This window comes from Mus caroli, unplaced genomic scaffold (genome assembly GCF_978045245.1).
Source record: "Mus caroli unplaced genomic scaffold, Mus_caroli_1 scaffold_13, whole genome shotgun sequence".
Lineage (NCBI taxonomy): Eukaryota > Metazoa > Chordata > Mammalia > Rodentia > Muridae > Mus > Mus caroli.
In genome coordinates, this window is record NW_028227268.1 from 42,577,429 (window position 1) to 42,597,032 (window position 19,604).

The 19,604-nt window shown below is 42.8% G+C and overlaps 1 protein-coding gene across 2 annotated transcripts in view; it reads left to right on the top strand.

Moving 5' to 3' along the window:
* The first annotated feature begins 454 nt into the window (after nt 1-454).
* The window catches only part of Crlf3 (cytokine receptor like factor 3), a 32,632-nt gene continuing 13,482 nt past the window's right edge, over nt 455-19,604 (top strand). For both annotated transcript variants that reach the window (XM_021176551.3, XM_021176552.2), the window contains exons 1-2: nt 455-633; nt 16,989-17,196. In XM_021176551.3, the coding sequence (XP_021032210.1) occupies nt 505-633; nt 16,989-17,196 (337 nt within the window). In that variant the 5' untranslated portion in view covers nt 455-504. The remainder of the gene's footprint in view (nt 634-16,988; nt 17,197-19,604) is intronic.

Genomic DNA, 19,604 nt, shown 5'->3' on the forward strand with positions numbered 1-19,604 from the left:
AGGTGGTGGCGCCTGGGTCAACTATGCTCCCAAAATTCCCGCCTCAGCTGGCATTTACTAGGGAGCTAGTACAGCGACGATTTAAGGCCCAGAGCTGTAGCCTCGGCCCTGGAGAGTAGATTCCCCCTCTGTGTCCCTCCACTTCCTCCTCTGTGCATGGCAGATAAGTAGTGCAGTAAGATAAGAAGTGGGAAGCACTTAGAGACGTGTTCACGTGTTTCTACTCTAGCCTCCACTTGTTTCCTGAGGAAGTGTCCAGGCGGGCGCAGCTCATAGGCCGGAGGAGGAGCTGAGACAGACGGCGCAGCAGGTTCCACTCACTCAGACCAAGGCGCCATTAGTGCGTGTGTTTCCCCCCACCCCCGGCGTCTGTCAATCAAGCGGCAGCGGGGGCGGGGCGTGAAGGACAGGGCAGGGCGGGGCGGCGCTTCCGCTGCGCGAGGCCGCTCGGGGTCGCTCGCGGGAGCTCGGCGCAGTCGGGAATCCGGCGGGCCGCGCGACCAGATGAAGGGCGCGATGGAGCCGGAGCCCGAGGTGCTGCTTCAGGAAGCCCGCGAGAACGTGGAGGCGGCGCAGAGCTATCGGCGGGAGCTGGGCCAGCGGCTGCAGGGGCTGCGGGAGGCGCAGAGGCAGGTCGGAGGGCCGCTGCGGGCCTTGGAGGGCGCGGGCGGGAGGGTGGGCGCGCGCGGCGGGGGCGCCCCGAGGCTCAGCGGAGGAAGGGAGTCGCAGACCTGTGGGAGACGTGACATGAGGAGGTGGGTCCTGCAGAGTTCTTGAAGGGAAAGATAAGTTTGGCGGACTGAGAAAGTTTGGGGAGCGCTCCTGAGCCGCCGCGCGGGGCACTTGGTGAGCGTAGGGGTGGTGTCCGAGGATGAACCACCGGAGCAAAACCCGAGGGATCGCAGAGTGAAGATCGGAAAAGAGAGTTGGGAGGAAGAGGGCATAGTGAGGGGAAACCTGCGACAGATACTCGCTTTAGAAAGCCTGAGGGCAGTGACCTGGGGACAGTAAAGGTGGAGACGAAGTAGAGGGAGAGGGAAGAAGTAGGAGAAATGGAGAGGTTGAGCAGCAGTAACCTTAATGCCGAATGAATGGGGGCGGGGGGGGTTGTTATTTGAACATCTCACACGATTCCCGTACGCCTTGAACAATCTTTTAGACTAATCTCTAAACAGGCTAGAACTGAAGGTGAAGGATGTTGAAGGGCAGAAGGAGCAAAACAAGATGTTTCAGGGAGGGTATACAAAGGTGAAGGGAAATGGAAAAACAGATTTGAAGAGAGGACTGGTAATAGAAGAGGCTAAATACACTTTCAAGTACTGCAGTTATCTCTCCACAAGGAAAGGTCAAACAGAGATAGCGGAAAGCCACATGGCTCCTCTCCACTCTCAAAGGTATACAGAAAAAGATAAAAACCCCTGCTAATGCTAGATAAGATATATAATCCTCACGTTACTATTAAGTGCTTTAGTTAATGCTTTTTGAGTAAATGGAAATTCATTAGAATTTCTCTAGGCCTAGTTTTGTAGAGTACCCTCACACTGGTAACTCCAGTGCTGCTGTGCCGAAGCAGAAAATAGTGAAGTAGTGCTGCGATAATCTTTGAATATTGTCATTGCTAATAATTTAAACCTCTCTAGAGCTGGTGTAGGCCAGGCATCAACAGTTGAGCAAAAACTGGGATCAGAATCCAGATACAACTTATGATTTAAACCTGATTTGGTGAATACTTTCAAGGTCTTCCAATGCAGACATCTGGATTTCCTTTGGAAAGAATCTGCATTATTCCTTCTGCTATTTTGAAATAAATGTTGAAAATCTAGGATTAAAAAAAAAAGGTTTAGAATACCCTCTTTTATATAGTACTGCTTAGTCTGTGAATTTCATGTATGTATACAGTGTATTTTATCTTAGTCACCTCCCACTCCACCCCCTCGAACATTTTTAAATTTTAATTTTTTTTTATTATTCATTTATTTTTTGAAACAGGGTTTCTCTGTGTAGCTCTGACCGTCCTGGAACTTGCTTTGTAGACGAGGCTGGCCTTGAACTCAAATATTTGCTAGCCTCCACCACTTAGGTTTTTTTTTTTTTTCTTTTAAATTTATTTATTTATTTTTTTATATATGAGCACACTGTTGATATCTTCAGACACACCAGAAGAAGGCATCAGATCCCATTACAGATGGTTGTGAGCCACCATGTGGTTGTTGGGAATTGAACTCAGAACCTCTGGAAGAGCAATCAGTGCTCTTAACCACTGAGCCATCTCTTTAGCTCCTTTTTAAAAAAACAAACAAACAAATAAACAAACAAGATCTTGCTAAGTAGCCAAGGCTATCCTGGAACTCACCATGTAGCCAACCAAGGCTGACAACAGCTGGAAATCCTCCAGCCTCAGCCTCTGGAGTACTGGGATAACAGGCATGTTTCCACCATTCTTGGCTAAGGTACCCTGTAATAAATGACTAATGTGTCAGCAAGTTCATATATCTTACACATGAGCATGGCTGCTGTTCAGCTCCCTCGGCAATTAAGAGGCATTAGGGTTGGCACTAGAAGAATGGGTGTAGTACTTACTAATGTCTTGTGTGTGTGTTGAGTGCATTTTTTGAGTGATTCCCACCCTAGATAGTTAAATGTTCAGTTGCTAAACCCAGATGTATAATTATGACTCCGTGATACTTGCCTAATCGATCTACAGCCCTGAAAAGGAAAGTTAAACTTATATTCTTTCATTTTACATTTACTTATTATTTCTTTATCCATTGTGTTGGTGATAGAATCCAGTGTTTTAGACTTACTGGGAAACTGCACTACCTCTTGAACAATTAAGTTTTGAATCCAGTAATTGAAATTCAAACATACTCTGATAATGAGTTTGGTTCACTGTGGTTTTCTTTTTGAGAGCCCTCGTCTCCTGCTCGACACAGCACATTCATCACAGTTTAGATTTCTGGTGACGACGTTACTGCTGATGCTAAGAAATAGTGTCAGTCTCCTTGTCAGCTGGAGTCTGTTTTGTTCCAGTTTCAAGTTACCACAGCTACTTCTAGCCCATTGTGCTTGTTCAGATTTGTAGAATTAGGCCCCTGTCAAGTCGGGTTTAAAGAAAGGTCTGTGCTCCAAAAAATGTTATCAAAATAAGCAGGAACCTTTGCATGGTGGCTAGGATATTCTTAGAGTTCCAGTCATTTGTAGATCATGTATCACCAGATACATGGCTTTTGAGTAAAAACGCTGCTTTGGGAAGGGTGAGAAGAGCAAGGAGGAAGGGAGGCTGCAATGGGTATACTTTTTACCTGCTTTTACTGTTGTTTGTTTGTATTTACACTTTTTTTGAGAGATAGAATCCAAGGCCTCATGCATACCAAGCAAATGCTTTGCTGCTGAGCTACTCCCCCAGCCCATGATGTTTTGTTTTTTTTTAATTGAAATCAAATTCACGAAATGAAATTCATTCAGTGGTTTTTTTGTTTTGTTTTGTTTTGTTTGGTTTGGTTTTTGGAGACAGGGTTTCTCTGTATAGTCCTGGCTGTCCTGGAACTCACTTTGTAGACCAGGCTGGCCTCGAACTCAGAAATCCTCCTGCCTCTGCCTCCCAAGTGCTGGGATTAAAGGCATGCGCCACCACGCCCGGCTTTCATTCAGTGTTTTTTAGCATACTTATAAATTTGTTTAGCCATAGGGCTAGAGGGACGGCTCAGAGGTTAAGAGAACTGGCTGTTCTTCCAGAGGATGAGGGTTCAATTCCCAGCATCTACATACATGGCAACTCACAGACCCCAGTAACTCCAGTTCTACACCCTCTTCTGGCCTCCATCGTCACCAGGCACACACATTGTACACACATTGTGTACACACACACATACACAGAGACAAAACACCCAAATCTGTAGCATAAAATAACAATTAAATGTTTAATTAAAAATTATTTAGCCATCATGATGTGTGAATTCTAGAATGTTATATTAGTCTCTAGAAATACCCTGTATTCAGTGTCGCTCTGACGAACCTAATAGCCTAGCGTCCATTTTTAGGGCTTTACCTGTTCTGGACCTCTCTTTCCCTTTTTCCTCCGCTTCTTTCCTTCAGACAGGGTGTCGTGTAGCAAGGCTGGCCTTGAATTCTCTGACTAGCCAAAGGTGACCTGAACTTTTGATCCTCCTGTCTGTATTTCCCAAATTTTTGGATTACAGGCATATACACCATTCCTCCAAATTTAAGTGGTTATCAAAACTAGCTACATCTTTAGCCCCTATTCTAGACATATTGTGTAAGCAGAATCATGCAATATGTAGCCCTACCTGAGTAACTTCCTTGGGTTAGAATGCATTTCTAGCTAAGCAGTTCCTTAGCATTTGGGAGGTAGAAGCTGGCAGATTTCTGAGTTTGAGACCAGCCTGTCAACAGAGTGAGTTCCAGGATAGCCAGGGCTACACTAAGAAACTCTGTCTCAAAAAATAGACAAACAAATTAGAGAGAGAGAGACAGAGAGAGAGAGAGAGAAAGATAAAAAGGAAGGAAGGAAGATCTTATTTTCAGGGTTCTTCTATGTGGTAGCATTTCTTAGTGCTTAAGTCCTATGGCTGAGTAATACTTGTGATATGAATGCATCTTGGGTTATTTATCTGTTCACCAGTTGGTGGACAATGAGATCAGTTCATCCCTTTGACAATTATGGAATACAAATATATCTATATTGTTTTTTGTGTTAACATGTTTTCAATTTTCTTTAGGACATACCTATCGATTACTGAATCACATAACTTTCTTCACTAAAGATTTGTTTAGCTGAATTCATAAATACAGCTTTATCTTTTCTTTCGTTTCTTTCTTTTAGAAAAAAATCTTTTAAAACAGGTAAAAAAGCTGGGCAGTGGTGGTGCATGCCTTTAATCCCAGCACTTGGAAGGAAGAGGCAGGCAGATTTCTGAGTTTGAGGACAGCCTGGTCTACAAAGGACAGCCAGGGCTGCACAGAGAAACCCTGTCTTGAAAAAAATAAAAATCTGTTAAAAACATGTAGCAGTTTGTCCTCTGTGGTGTGGTTGAGTTCAGGCCCTACCCTGTTTTTGTGAAAAGGAAGTTCTGTGTAGGAATGCAAGAGTTGTGTCTCTAACTTAATACTTTGTGCTTTTTGCTATTGTTTTGTTTGCTTTGAGACAAGTTTTCCTGTTATCTAGGCTGGCTTTGAACATGTTTTTTAGCTGAAGATGATCTTAACTCCTGCCCCCACCAAGAATACAGACGTGTCACCCAGCTAATCCTACTGCTTAAGTTAAAGGCTAGGGATATGTTCAATTGGCAGGAAGCCAGAAATGTTCACAGCCAGCCTATTTTCTTTTTAAAGATTTATTTATTATTATACATAAGTACACTGTAGCTGACTTCAGACACACCAGAAGAGGACGTCAGATCTCATTATGGGTGGTTGTAAGCCACCATGTGGTTGCTGGGATTTGAACTTAGGACCTTTGGAGGAGCAGTCAGTGCTCTTACCTACTGAGCCCTTTCGCCAGCCCCCACAGCCAGCCTATTCTTACATAGAAATCATTCAGAATAGTTTTCTATATCTCTCTGGACTCCTTGGTACTAAGAACTAAGTATCAGGTCTAGAGAGATGGCTCAGTAGTTAAGAGCACTGACTACTCTTCCAAAGACCCTGCATTCAGTTCCCAGAAACCACCAGGTGGCTCACAACCATCTGTAATGGGATCGGATGCCCTCTTCTAGTGTGTCTGAAGAGAGCAACAGTGTACTCATATATATAAAATAAATAAATAAATCAATAAGAAGAAAAAAGAAACTAACCCCCACTTCCCTTTAAATAATCACTAGGTAGGGGCTGGAGAGATGGCTCAGAGGTTAAGAGCACTGACTGCTCTTCTGAAGGTCCTGAGTTCAAATCCCAGCTCACAACCGTTCGTAAGGAGATCTGACGCCCTCTTCTGGTGCATCTGAAGACAGCTACAGTGTACTTAGATATAATAATAAATACATCTTTTAAAAAGAATACTCACTATTTCATTCACTCAGTGTTTATTGTGTTTCAGAGATACTTCTACAACCTGTATACTGAGAGAAACAAACCTTCATGAATTTATTCTGACCTGATAAGTGTATATTGTCACCCTTAAAAACAGAATAAACAAGAGAAGCCTAAGTCGTGTATTTCATTTTAGGATATAACTTTTGCTGTATTTTTCATTACTTGTGCTATTTGTAGAACATTGATGTTTCTGTTTGTAAGCAGAGATTGCAGATCAAGGATGCCAGCAGTCCACTCAGGCCTCAAGCAGCAGTACCTTAAGGCCACTGTGCTAGAGTTCTAGGCCTAACAATCTAGTTTTGCAGATCCAGAAACCCCATCTTTCATCACTGAAGGGAGGGTCAGAGTGAGGTACCAGAAAGTGTATATAGTGAGAAATGCCAGTGTTTTAGTCGTCTGTGTGTAGCTTACCTTCTAAAATGACTCTCCTGCCTTTCCTGTGTCTTTTAGTAGGGTGATTCCTTTAGCCTGTAGGCACTCACACATTCAAGTCTTTCCTCCCTCAGAGTGTATGTGAGATCCTAATTGAGATATTATTTGGTGACGGTTCTTCCTAGCTCTGGCCAGTGGTGACCCCTGAGAACTTGCTATTGTAACTGTGGCCCATGACTTGCAGCAGTGACTTCATCCTGCAAAGAATGCAGAACCTTGTGCTTCTGGCCAGACTCATTACATCTACTTGAGCAGGGTCCCTAGGCACTATAAGAAAACACACTGTAAAGGGCTGGAGAGTTGGTGTAATAGTTGGGAGGGCATGCTTCTGTTGTAGAGGGACCTAGGCTCTCTTCCCAGCCCCATGTCAAGTGGCTTATAGCCATCTCTAACTCTAGCTCCAAGGGATGTAATTTCCCTGGTCTCCACAGTGTCTGCATTGACTCCATAGTACATGCACTCACTTGTACATACCCACTACATACATACATACACACACACACACACACACACACACACACACACAAACACATACGTACATACAAATAAAACAAGAAGAATAAATGAAATAAAAAGAATATAAAATTTGAGAATATATATTAAAGTACTCAGAGTGACCACTTCACTTCAGCAAATCTTCTCTAATCTCTTTGGTTTAAACTAAGATGATTTTTATATGTTGCATTTTTTTTTTCATTCAAGATTGAAATGTTGTTTAGGCATGGTGGCGCATTTTGGAAATCCTAGCACTTAGGAGGCTCAAGGAGGAGGAGGAGGAGGAGGCTGCTGAATTCCACACTAGTCTGAGAGACCTAGTGAGACTGTCTCAAAACAGTGTTGAAAATATCAGACCATGCAACTGAATAACTGATAATTTTATTTTAATATTTTTGGGGTGTTTTGTTTTGTTTTTGAGACTGGGTCACACTAAAGAGCTCTGGCTGTTTTGGAGTTCACTATATAGGCCATGTTAGGCTGGCCTCAAGGTCACAGAGATCCACCTGCTGTCTTTCAGGTTCTGGGACCAAAGGCTTGCATCCACATTTCCAGATGAATAGCGCTTACCTAGCTAGCATGTCTTTAGTGACAGTAAGACCTATAGGGCAGACTTGAACTCCTGCTAGCAGTTCTGCCCCAATCATTCCATGTCATCATTCTGGTTAGCATCTTTTATATTCTAATGTGGCTAGTCAGTGGATACCTTTCTGTGAGTTTTTACTTATAATTTATTTTTGTATGTTTTTTTCTTCGGTTGGTCGGTCTTTGAAGTATGGTTTCATTGTCTCTCCGATGGGTCTAGAACTCACTGTCCAGTGCAGTGGGTTCTAACTGTTGTTTTTCTGTCTCAGTCTTTTTTTTTCTTTCTTTCTTTTTTTTTTTTTTTTTGGTTTTTTCGAGACAGGGTTTCTCTGTGTAGCCCTGGCTGTCCTGGAACTCACTCTGTAGATCAGGCTGGCCTCAAACTCAGAAATCCGGCTGCCTCTGCCTCCCAAGTGCTGGGATTAAAGACGTGCGACACCATGCCCGGCTGTGTCTCAGTCTTAAGAGAGCTGGCATGATAGACAGTGCTGCAGACACGCAGTTTGCTTTTGTGTTTGAGGCAGGGTCTCACTGAGTTCTCTCTCCCTGGGCTCAGAACACTCTCTTGTCTAGTCCTGTTAGTGACTGTCCAGCAGTGATCTACCTAGCTTAGTATTGGTTTTGTTTTAGAAAATTGATTTCGGGCTGGTGAGATGGCTCAGTGGGTAAGAGCACCCGACTGCTCTTCCAAAGGTCCAGAGTTCAAATCCCAGCAACCACATGGTGGCTCACAACCATCCGTAACGAGATCTGGCGCCCTCCTCTGGAGTGTCTGAAGACAGCTACAGTGTACTTACATATAATAAATAAATCTTTAAAAAAAAAAAATTGATTTCAGATTACTTTTTGAAGAGTTAATTACCACCCTTGGGGTTTTTTTTTTTTGTTGTTGTTGTTTGGGGGGGTTGGTGTTTTTGTTTGCTTGTTTGTTTTCCTTTTGTATAATACTAGGTTCTCGATAGCTCTTTATTCCCACGGGATTTGAAAACACACAGTAAACTAAAGACTTATGAAGAAAAACATAGGTTATTTCAGAAAACTAATACAGGAAGTCTTAGCTCAGTGAAGAAAGGAAAGCAATTATTGCCGCCTTTATCTTTCACTTCCCTTTCTGTTACTGTTTTCAAGACAGTGTAGGAATCTGTTTAGATGTATCTTGGTACAGCATAACACTGTTATAGTATCTTAAGAAAATATCTAAATCTGGATTTAGGAAAAACTAGAAACAAATAAAATCATTTGGAAATAAGCTATAATTACAGTCACAGATAGCTGTGGTTAATAAACATTTTGATGTATCTGTCAGTGCATATTCTACAGAGATGAGAAATGTTTTTTCTTTTGACTAACAGTATAAGCATTTATTAAGAATATTTGTCCAGGCTTGGATGTTGCTCCCTTGTGTATGTTATGCAAATACTCTACCAACTGAGATTCATTACCAGCTCACAAATGGCCTTTATTTCATTTTATTTATTTTAAGACAGTCATGGTGGCATATGCCTGTAATCATAGTACTTGGGAGGCAGACTCATGTGGCTCTCTGTGAGTTCAAGGCTAGCCAGGTCCACACAGAGATTTTCAGGGAGCATTGTATTCACAGATAATTGTGACCTGACTCTCTGTGTGTGCTGGGAATTGAACGTTAGTCCTTTGCAAGACCAGCAAGTGTGCTTCTTAATCGCTGAGCTTCCTCTCCATCCCACAGTCTTAGAAGTCTGTAAGCTACTTGTAGTTTGTTTTTAATATGGATTATAATATATACATACTTTTTTTCTTACTCTTGGGTTTTTTGTTTTGTTTTGTTTTGTTTTTTGTTTTGTTTTTTTGAGATGAGTTTCTCTGTGTAGCCCTGGCTGTCCTAGAACTCAATCTGTAAACCAGGCTGAACTCGAACTCAGAGATCCACCTGCCTCTGCCTCCCAGTGGTGCTGTGATTAAAGTCCTGCACCACTACCACACAGTCTGTATTTATTTTTGAGAGAATGTTGGGGGGCGGGGGCATGGGCACAAATGGATGTCTGTGCACCCACATTCATGCAGGATCTGCCTAGGCCAGAAGAGGATGTTAGAGCCATTGGAACTGAAGTTACACTGATTGTGATTGTGAGAGATGCAGGTGCTAGGAACTGACTCCTGTTCCTTTAGAAGAGCACTGAGGACTTGTAGCTTCTGAGCTATCCCTCCAGTCCGTGTGTGTGTGTGTATGTGTGTGTATGTGTGTGTGAGATGTATTTTATGTACATGGTGTTTACCTGCATACCTTTGCATCACGTCCTTGTAGCGCCTGTAGAGGCCATCTGATCCTCTAGAACTAGAGTTACAGATAGGTTTTAGGAACCATGTGGGTGTTGGGAACTGAGCCCAGATCTTTCCCAAGACTAGCATGTGTTCTTAACCACAAGTCATCTCTTTAGCTCCCATCATATATATAATTTTAATAGAGAAAAACTGTGTTTATTTTTAAACTGAAAGTACAGCTAATTTGCTTCCTACATAGTCCATCAAGTGTAGGGATAATCTTTTATTATTGAGAGCTGTAAGTGAGCCTCTAGTTATCACAGTTATTTTGCCTATCCTTTTTAGTCAGGAAATCTAATAAAATTTAAAATGTGACTTTTTCTTTTTCTTTTTTTTTTCTCTTTTTTTTTTTGGTTTTTTGAGACAGGGTTTCTCTGTATAGCTCTAGCTGTCCTGGAACTCACTCTGTAGACCAGGCTGGCCTTTAACTCAGAAATCCACCTGCCTCTGCCTCCCAAGTGCTGGGATCAAAGGCGTGCGCCACCACTGCCAGACAAACTTGATCTTCAGTTTCCTTATCTGTAAATGAAGGTTAAAAATACTGCTTACTTTACCTGACCAGTGTGGGAACTGAAGTAGAGCTGGGCTTGGTGGCGGCCCTTTAAACTCAACACAGGAGGCAGACGCAGGTGAGTATCTGAGTTTGAAGCCAGCTGGGTCTGCATAGAGAGAGGCCTGTCTCAGAAAACAAAAAAGTAAGTAACATAAAAGAAGATGTACTGTGGCCAGTGAGATGACTCAGCAAGTCCAGTGCTTGCTGCCCATGTCTGAGGACATGAATTTGATCTCTGGAACATGCGAAAAAATGGAAGAAGAGAACCTAATCCACAGCTATCCTCTGACCTTTACCTGTATACTGACGCAGTGTGTGCCCGCTTCTATCATACACACACAGAATTGTAAGTAAAACATTTAATAGGGCTATTTAAAATGTTTAGCACAATGCCCAGGACTATAGGATGTTCTCAATTAATATTAGCCACAATAAAACTACTATAAATTGTTGTTCAAGGTGACATCTTTTGCTTCTACTGACAGCTTATTTTTTAAATGTCTGCTATGTTTTTCCCCAACAAAATGCCCTTTTTAAATTTTGGTGGTAGTTTTTGGCTGTCCCATTTATATAAGAACTTAATATATTTTATTACAGTTACTAGTGTGTAAAACCTTCTGTCTCCTTTTCCAAAATGAAAGGTTTTTGTTTTGTAAGGTAGGCTGGCTTGAAACTTGAGGTATTCCTGCCCCAGGCTCTTGAATGCTGTGCTTGTGAGTGATGTGTCACCACGTCCAGAGAATGAGTTCTTTAAGGTCAAGATCATGACATAGTTATTGTTTTGTTTTTGGGTTATTTTAGTTAATTGATTAACTTTTCTGTGCATTAGTGTTTTGCCTGCGTTTTTGTCTATGCGGGGGTATCAGACCCCCTGAAACTGGGGTTCCAGAAGGTATGCTCACACAGCTGCCATGTGGGTGCTGGGAATTAAACCTGGGTCCTCTGGAAGAGCAGCCAGTGCTCTTAACCACTGAGCCAGCTCTCCAGCTCCACCTTAATCGTTTTTACAACCCAGATTCCTGGCACATAATAAACTCAGTAAACATGTAAATGAGAGCCTTTATGAATGTGTGGGTGTAGTTTTGCAGAGATCCTTCTTAGATTGTAATCTTGATGATGTGCATTTTCTTCATTAATGCAGTTAATCTAGAGTTAAACATCTGTCTCCTGCTGGATAATAAACTGCAAAAGTTCAGCAGATTAGAAGGTGTTAGTTCTTCAGTGCAGCACATTCATAATCTTATCACTAAAGCTGAGGGAGGAGGATTTCTAGGAGTATAAGGGTAGCCTGGGCTACATAATGAGTTCCAGGCCAAGGCTACTTAGCCAGACACTGTCTTATCACATCTGACTCTGCCTCCTGAGTGCTAGGATTAAAGGTGTGGTCTTAATTAAGGTTTAAATACATTTTATAGGGGCTGGGGATATGGCTCAGGGGTTAAGAGTATTGACTGTTCTTCCAGAGGTCCTGAGTTCAACTCCCAGCAACCACATGGTGGCTCACCACCATCTGTAATGGGATCTGACGCCCTCTTCTGGTGTGTCTGAAGCCAGCTACAGTGTGCTCATATACATAAAATAAATAAATAAATCTCTCGGTTTGTTTGTTTGTTTTTTGTTTTGTTTTGTTTTTTTGAGACAGGGTTTCTCTGTGTAGCCCTAGCTGTCCTGGAACTCACTCTGTAAACCAGGCTGGCCTCCAACTCAGAAATCCCCCTGCCTCTGCCTCCCAAGTGCTGGGATCAAAGGCGTGCGCCACCACTGCCCGGCGATCAATAAATCTTTAAAAAATACATTTTATGAACTTTTTAAATGACTTATTTATTTTATGTGCATTGGTGTTTTGCCTGCATGTATAGCTGTGTGAAGGTGTCAGATACTCTGCAGCTGGAGTCTTGTGAGCTACCATGTAGATGCTGGGAATTAAGCCTGGGTCCTCTGGAAGACCAGCCAGTGTTCTTAACTGCTGAGCCATCTCTCCAGCCCCGACTTTATGACCTTTTGATAACTAAACTCTGGAGGAAAGTAGGTCGGTTGTGTGTTGTTTGTATCAATGGATAGTATTTTGTGAGCTCATCATCCTGTTAACTTCAAAAGCTTAAACAGTGAGCTTAAATAATCTTGTCACTTTTAATAATCTTGCAAGGATGACAGCAAACTTTTAATCCAGCACTGAGGAGGCAGAGGCAGGCAGATAGATCTCTGTGAGCTCCGGGACAGCTAGGGCCAGAGAGAGAGAAAGAGAGAAAGGAAAGGAGGAGAAGAGAAGAGTTTTAATGATCTGTCACACTGGAGGCTTCAGTAGGAGTTCAGAATGTGACTGATGAATAGAAACTGTATACATTACAGTTTCCTCCTGGAGTCCTTGAGTTGCCTGCCATTTATACTTTCTTTCTCTCTTGGCTGGCCTAGAACTATCGGCATTGTTTCCTAGTATAGCACTGGCTACTCTGGAACTTACTCAATAGATCTCTGGCTCTTGCCTCTACATTTGAGTGTTTGGGTTACAGAAGTGTGCCATCATGCTTGGAACTTGTTAAAATCACATTTGTAAGTCAAAATCACCTCGGTAGCAAGAACATGGCTCCTGGACACAGATGTGGGGCACAGTGAAGTCTTTCTAAGTGGCTTGAGTTTTTTCCCTCCATTGTAGACTGTGCAGGTATGATGCTGTAGTCAGATAAGAGGAAACACATTAGCCCACCTCAAACTGGGACACTCATCAGTGAACTGTTTTCATAAAGCCAAGAAACTTGATACTTGATTACTATGCTTAGATTAATGCTGACTGAGCTTTAAATTGTGAGCTGTTTTTTGGAAGAAGAAAATGATCTAAGGGGAAACCAAGGAGGTTTGAAAAGGCAGTGGTTGGTGTTCTATGAACAACAGACACCACGTGCATGCCCGGCGAGCGCCTGGGGGGCGGGTTTGGACATGGAGGCTTCCCTCCACAGTCCTCACTAATGTTTACATACTTCCTCTTTCCCCTAAGGTTCTGAGACAAAACCAACATAATAACATGGGCTTGCAATTTCTGAGGGAGCTTTTGAATTCTTTCTAAAGAGGAAATTGACTTTACCTAACCAGGGTACTTCCTGCATATGCTGTATCCGTTAAAGAGCCAGGCAGGGCCTTGCTGGTTCACTGCTCAAGTGCAGAGTTTCCTCTTAGAGGAAGGTCTGAAATGTGGCATAGTGGACTTTATTCTACCTACATTACATTTATAAATCAACCATGATCTTAAAAAATTCAGGTTCTGCCGGTCGTGGTGGCGCACGCCTTTAGTCCCAGCACTCGGGAGGCAGAGGCAGGCGGATTTCTGAGTTCGAGGCCAGCCTGGTCTACAAAGTGAGTTCCAGGATAGCCAGAGCTACACAGAGAAACCCTGTCTCGAAAAACCACAAAAAAAAAAAAAAAAAAACTACAGAAAGAAAGTCTTATGACTTTTATATTGTTAGTAACGCACAGTATCAGGCTCTAGACCTGATGCATTTTGTTGTTGTTGTTGTTATTTTGAAAGACAAGATCTCATGGATACCAAGCCTCAATCTCATATGTAGTTCAAGAGGATCCTGAACTTCTGATCTTTCTTCTTTCACCCCTCCAAACTGCAGGTAGGTCCCCCCATGTTCAGCTTCATGCATGCTAGGCAAATACTCCCCCAACTGAGCTACATCTCAGCCCCAGCCCCAGAACCTGAAATTTTTTTTTTTTTTTTTTTTTGGTTTTTCGAGACAGGGTTTCTCTGTGTAGCTCTGGCTGTCCCGGAGCTCACTTTGTAGACCAGGCTGGCCTCGAACTCAGAAATCCGCCTGCCTCTGCCTCCCGAGTGCTGGGACTAAAGGCGTGCGCCACCACACCCGGCTCTTTCTGTAGTTTTTTATTTTATTTTTTTGGTTTTTCAAGATAGGGTTTCTCTGTGTAACCTATTCTGGAATTAGCTCTGTAGACCGGGCTGGCCTTGAACTCAGAGATCCACCTACCTCTGCTTCCCAAGTGCTAGATTAAGGGCTTGTGCTGCCACACACACACACACACACGTATATGTATATATTATTCATTCTTGGTAGGTGTGTGTGTGCACATGTTAATACTCCAGTCAAGAGAAGGCTGGCAAGAGGATGAAGAATTAAGAATAGTATAGACTATATCATAAAACTACTATGGTTTGTAAAACAAAATGATGGTTTGGGGAGCTCTTTTTTTGTTTTTTTGGTATTTTTTGTTTTTTTTGTTTTTTTTGTTTTTTTTGGTTTTAGACAGGGTTTCTCTTTATAGCCCTGGCTGTCCTAGAACTCACTCTGTAGACCAGGCTGGCCTCGAACTCAGAAATCTGCCTGCCTCTGCCTCCCAAGTGCTGGGATTAAAGGCGTGCGCCTTTATTGCTGGAGATTGAATCTGTATTTGAGAGGAATCTGTATTTGAGAGGAAATGGACTGTGTTTTATCCATTACATTTTATAAAACATCTGGTGACTACAAACAGCTTATTTGCTTTCAGAATATATGTGAGATACAAAGACTTTTCTGTCATAACTCCTAGCACCAAGATTTTTGAACTTGGCTCTGTGGACCGAGGACAGTGCATCTTAAAATGTGGGCAGACTCACCAATGTGCCTGTGACAAGTAAGAGTTATGAGCATATGTCCCTCCTGCTCCTCCTAAGCTGTGTCTAGTTAGTCTCAACCCTGCAGTCTGAGTTAGCAGCGAGCACACAGAATCCCTTTGCAAAGAACATTTCATAATCACAACTCGATCCGGTTATCGGCCAGCTTGTCCCACCAATCACTGAGGTTTGTGATTAGTGGGAGATTGTGTTCACCAAAGTGAAATGAACAGTGATCTAGGAAGACATCTGTGCCCCTGCACGTATGCGTGAGTGCGTGCGTGCTCTTACGAAGACAGACAGACAGACAGACAGACAGACATAAAAGTAAAGCAGATTTAAAAAAAATAACAGCAGCAGCAATAACAAAGCTGATTATGGTGACACATGCTTGTCATCAAGAGGCTACGTGAAACAAGCAAACAGGAGGGAAGGATTCCATGATCTCATTTCTGTGGAATCTGAAAAGGTCCCGATTCATAGGAGCATGCAGTAGAATACTGGTCAGCAGGAGCACAGTTGGGAGAAATAGTGACACGTGATACCACGGTACAGTGTTTCTGTGATGGGATGAACATATTCTGGAGCATTAATGTATAGGGACTGTGGCCTAAACTATATTGTATTTTGCAAATTGCTAAGAGAGAGCTTCAGTGTTCTTACCACAGAAATTAATCATTGGGTTGGCAAGATGGCTTGTTGGATAAAGGTGCTTGCTTCAAGTCCAAAAACCTGAGTTCAGTCCTTGAGGCCCACATGGTGGAGGGGGATAACTGACCCTCAAAGGTCATCCTCAGACTTCTACATACAGGTGAAGGCCCAGGAGCTCTGTACACACATTCCTTACAAATGTGTTCTCTCTCTCTCTCCCTCTCTCTCTCCCTCTCCCTCTCCCTCTCCCTCTCCCTCTCCCTCTCCGTCTCCCTCTCCCTCTCCCTCTCTTTCTCTCCCTCTCCATACAGTTTTAAAAGTTTTCTTTAATTACATCAAACCAGGTGTGGTGGCTCACATCTTTCGTTTCAGCACTCTTGGATCTGAGTTTGAGGCCAGCTTGGTCTACAGATTGAGTTCCAGAACAGTCAAAGCAATACAGGGAAACTTTGCCCCCCCCCCCACACACACACACAAAAAGAGGAAAAAATAAATAAAGTAACTATGTCAAAAGATGGATACATTGATTAGCTTGACAGAAGTATCAACTGCTTGTATGTGTATCAAAACACAGTGTACCTTGAGTGTATATAACTCAATTAACAAAAAATTTCTTGTGAGAGCAAGCTTCAAATTTATGAGCATTTAACCTCAGCCTTCTGAGTGCTGGTATTATAGGCGTGTTCTCCCATGCTTAGCTACATTAAAATTTTCTGCTAAGCTGAGGTCAGAGGGTCACAGGATCAGAGCAAGCTCCAGGCCAACCAGAGCTATACTGAAGACCCTCTCATCCCCTACACTTCTTTTTAAACAAGCGTGATCTAGGTTGATGATGCACCCTATAATCCTAGCACTTAGAAGGTAAGATTATAAACTTGCCGGGCGTGGTGGCGCACGCCTTTAATCCCAGCACTCGGGAGGCAGAGGCAGGAGGATTTCTGAGTTCGAGGCCAGCCTGGTCTACAGAGTGAGTTCCAGGACAGCCAAGGCTACACAGAGAAACCCTGTCTCACAAAAACAAAAACAAAACAAAAAAAAAGATTATAAACTTACTATGTAACGAAGGTTATGTGGTTAGATCTCGTCTTAATTAAGAAAAGCAAGGGAAGGGAGCACTGTGGTTATATAATAACTCAGCAGTAGAATGCTTGCCTAGTGTACATGAGGCCATAGGTTCAATCCTAGTATAACATACAGTCTTTTTTTAATGAGTGGAAGATGGTGGTTGTGTGATACAATTTGGTAATTATGAATGATGCCTGTAGGCTAACTCTGTGTAAAGATTCTGAACTTGAGTTTTTATTTTCTTTTTAGATAAAGGAGAGTGCTTCACAGACAAGAGATGTCCTCAAACAGCATTTTAGTGATTTAAAAGGAACCCTTGGGAAGCTATTGGATGAGCGATTGGTGACCCTTTTGCAAGAGGTGGACACCATTGAACAGGAGACCATCAAACCACTAGATGACTGCCAGAAGCTCATAGAGCATGGGGTCAACACTGCAGATGACCTGGTCCGAGAAGGTGGGATAAAGGGAACCTGTTAAATCCTTACACTCCGATTGATGCCTGGGTGATTTCGTAGGATGCTAGCAGATTTCTTACCATCTGAAGAGTCCCTGGGATGTTTTTGCCTTGAAATAGTTTATAATACAGGACCATAGAGTGATTGTTCCAGAAGGTGCTATGGTATCTAATACATAATTAGATTGTGAGGCACATACTTATTTGTCCTAGCACTTAATGCTTGAGGTTTTTTATAATTCAGAAATGTTAGTTCTAAACTTTTGTCTTACGTATCCCAGAGATACAGCTCTCAGGGCAGCAGGCTTGGTGGCAGATGCTTTACCTGCTGAGCCGTCTGACTGGCTCAGGCATTATATTTTCAGTCCCAGCCGGGCAGTGGTGGCGCACGCCTTTAGTCCCAGCACTCGGGAGGCAGAGGCAGGAGGGTTTCTGAGTTCGAGGCCAGCCTGGTCTACAGAGTGAGTTCCAGGACAGCCAGGGCTACACAGAGAAACCCTGTCTCGAAAAAACAAAAAAAAAAAGTTGTGTTTCTTGGGGTTTGTAATTCGTGAGAGTCATGCTGAGTAAGATCTAAAACCTTAAGAACAAAGGACTCTGTCTGGAGAAGTACAGGACAGCCCTCTGTGGGGATTCCACTGAGGCTTAGAGAAATTCATCAAGCAAAGGAAAGAGGCTACTGTGATTCTGAGCAGGACTGGCAGGAGTGGGGTGAATGTTTCAAGTGAGAGTTATGTAATAAGACTGGCCCAGGCCTCACAATTACTGTGTAGCTAATTGTAATCCTCACTGAGCCATGTTTATCTTTTACTGACATAATAGTGCCTTTGAGAACATTCTTTTTAGCAGAACCACAGACCGTCTTCCCCCGGAGGCTGTGAATTTGGAAACAGACCCAGAAGCAGGTCAGCACAGGGCAGGAGTGTGCACACCCATCTCATTGAGGACTGTGCTTTCATTTTTGAAAATAAATCCTTTGAGGCACATACTTGTTTGTCCTTGCACTTAATGCTTGAGGTTTTATTTATAGTTCAGAAATACTTTAAGTTTTAAATTCTTCCCTCTTCCTCCCAAGGAATAAAAAGCTTCTGTGTGTGTGTGTGTGGGGGGGTATTCCTTTTTTCTCTTTCTTTCTTTCTTTCTTTCTTTCTTTCTTTCTTTCTTTCTTTCTTTCTTTCTTCCTTTCTCTCTCTCTCTCTTTCTTTCTTTCTTTCTTTCTTTCTTTCTTTCTTTCAAGATTTATTTGTTATATGTAAGTACACTGTAGCTGTCTTCAGGCAATCCAGAAGAGGGCGCTAGATCTCATAACGGATGATTATGAGACACAACAGAAGAGGGCATCAGATCCCATGACAGATGATTGGTGAGCCACCATGTGTTTGCTGGGAATTGAACTCAGGACCTTCAGAAGAGCAGTCAGTGCTCTTAACCTCTGAGCCATCTCTCCAGCCCTCTTTGTTTATTTTTATAAGTGTTTTGCCTGAATATATGTATGTGTACCATGGAATACTTGGTGTCTGTGGAGACAGGATCCCCTGAAGATAGAGTTTTCAATGTGAACCATGTGGGTGCTAGGAAACACACCTGGTTCTTCTGCAAGAGTAATTGTTCTTGATCCCTGAGCCCTGTCTCCAGCCTCCGAGGTTTGTTTGTTTGTTTTTGTTTTGTTTAGAAGACAGAGTCTCCTAACCTAGACTGGCTTTGAACTTCCTATTAGCTAAAGGTGCCCTTGAACTTCTGATCACACTGCCTCTACCTCCCAGGCCCTAGATTCTTTTGAAGGAGCATTCAGAGTGTCTGTGTTTCTTTCAGTAAAGAAGGTCATATTCTCTCCCGAAAACTTGAGTTGGGGCTAACAAGATGGCTCATTGGGTAAAGGTACTTGTTGCCCAGCCTGATGAACTAAGCTTGATCTTGGGAATCACATGGTAGAGAGAGAGGGCCAACTGTAAGTCATCCTCTGACTTCCATACGCATGCCATGGTGTGCATGCACCCTCCCCAATCTTTTAGAAACTCCAGGATGATATGAGAATATCTTTCATCATTGTGGACCGTGTAGAGGCTGGCCATTTCCATCCCCTCTATGTAGCCTTCCTTCTTAGGCTGTGTTGAGTAATTTCTGATCCAAATAGTGTGAGTGTACAGGATCTCATTATATAGCACAGGCTTGTCGCAAACTCAGATCTGTCCTCCTGCCACTGTCTCACAAGTGGCAGGATGACAGGTATGTCATTGGCATCATTTGGCTGTTTAAGGTCCTATATCCTACTGTTGCTTTTAAGATAGCACTTTGTTTCTACTAGAACTGACAAAGAGGAGCCAGGAATTTGGTGGGAGTGCTGGGATTAAAGGCGTGTGCCACCATGTCTGCTCAATGTTTTACCTTTAAAAAGACAGTAAATCCCA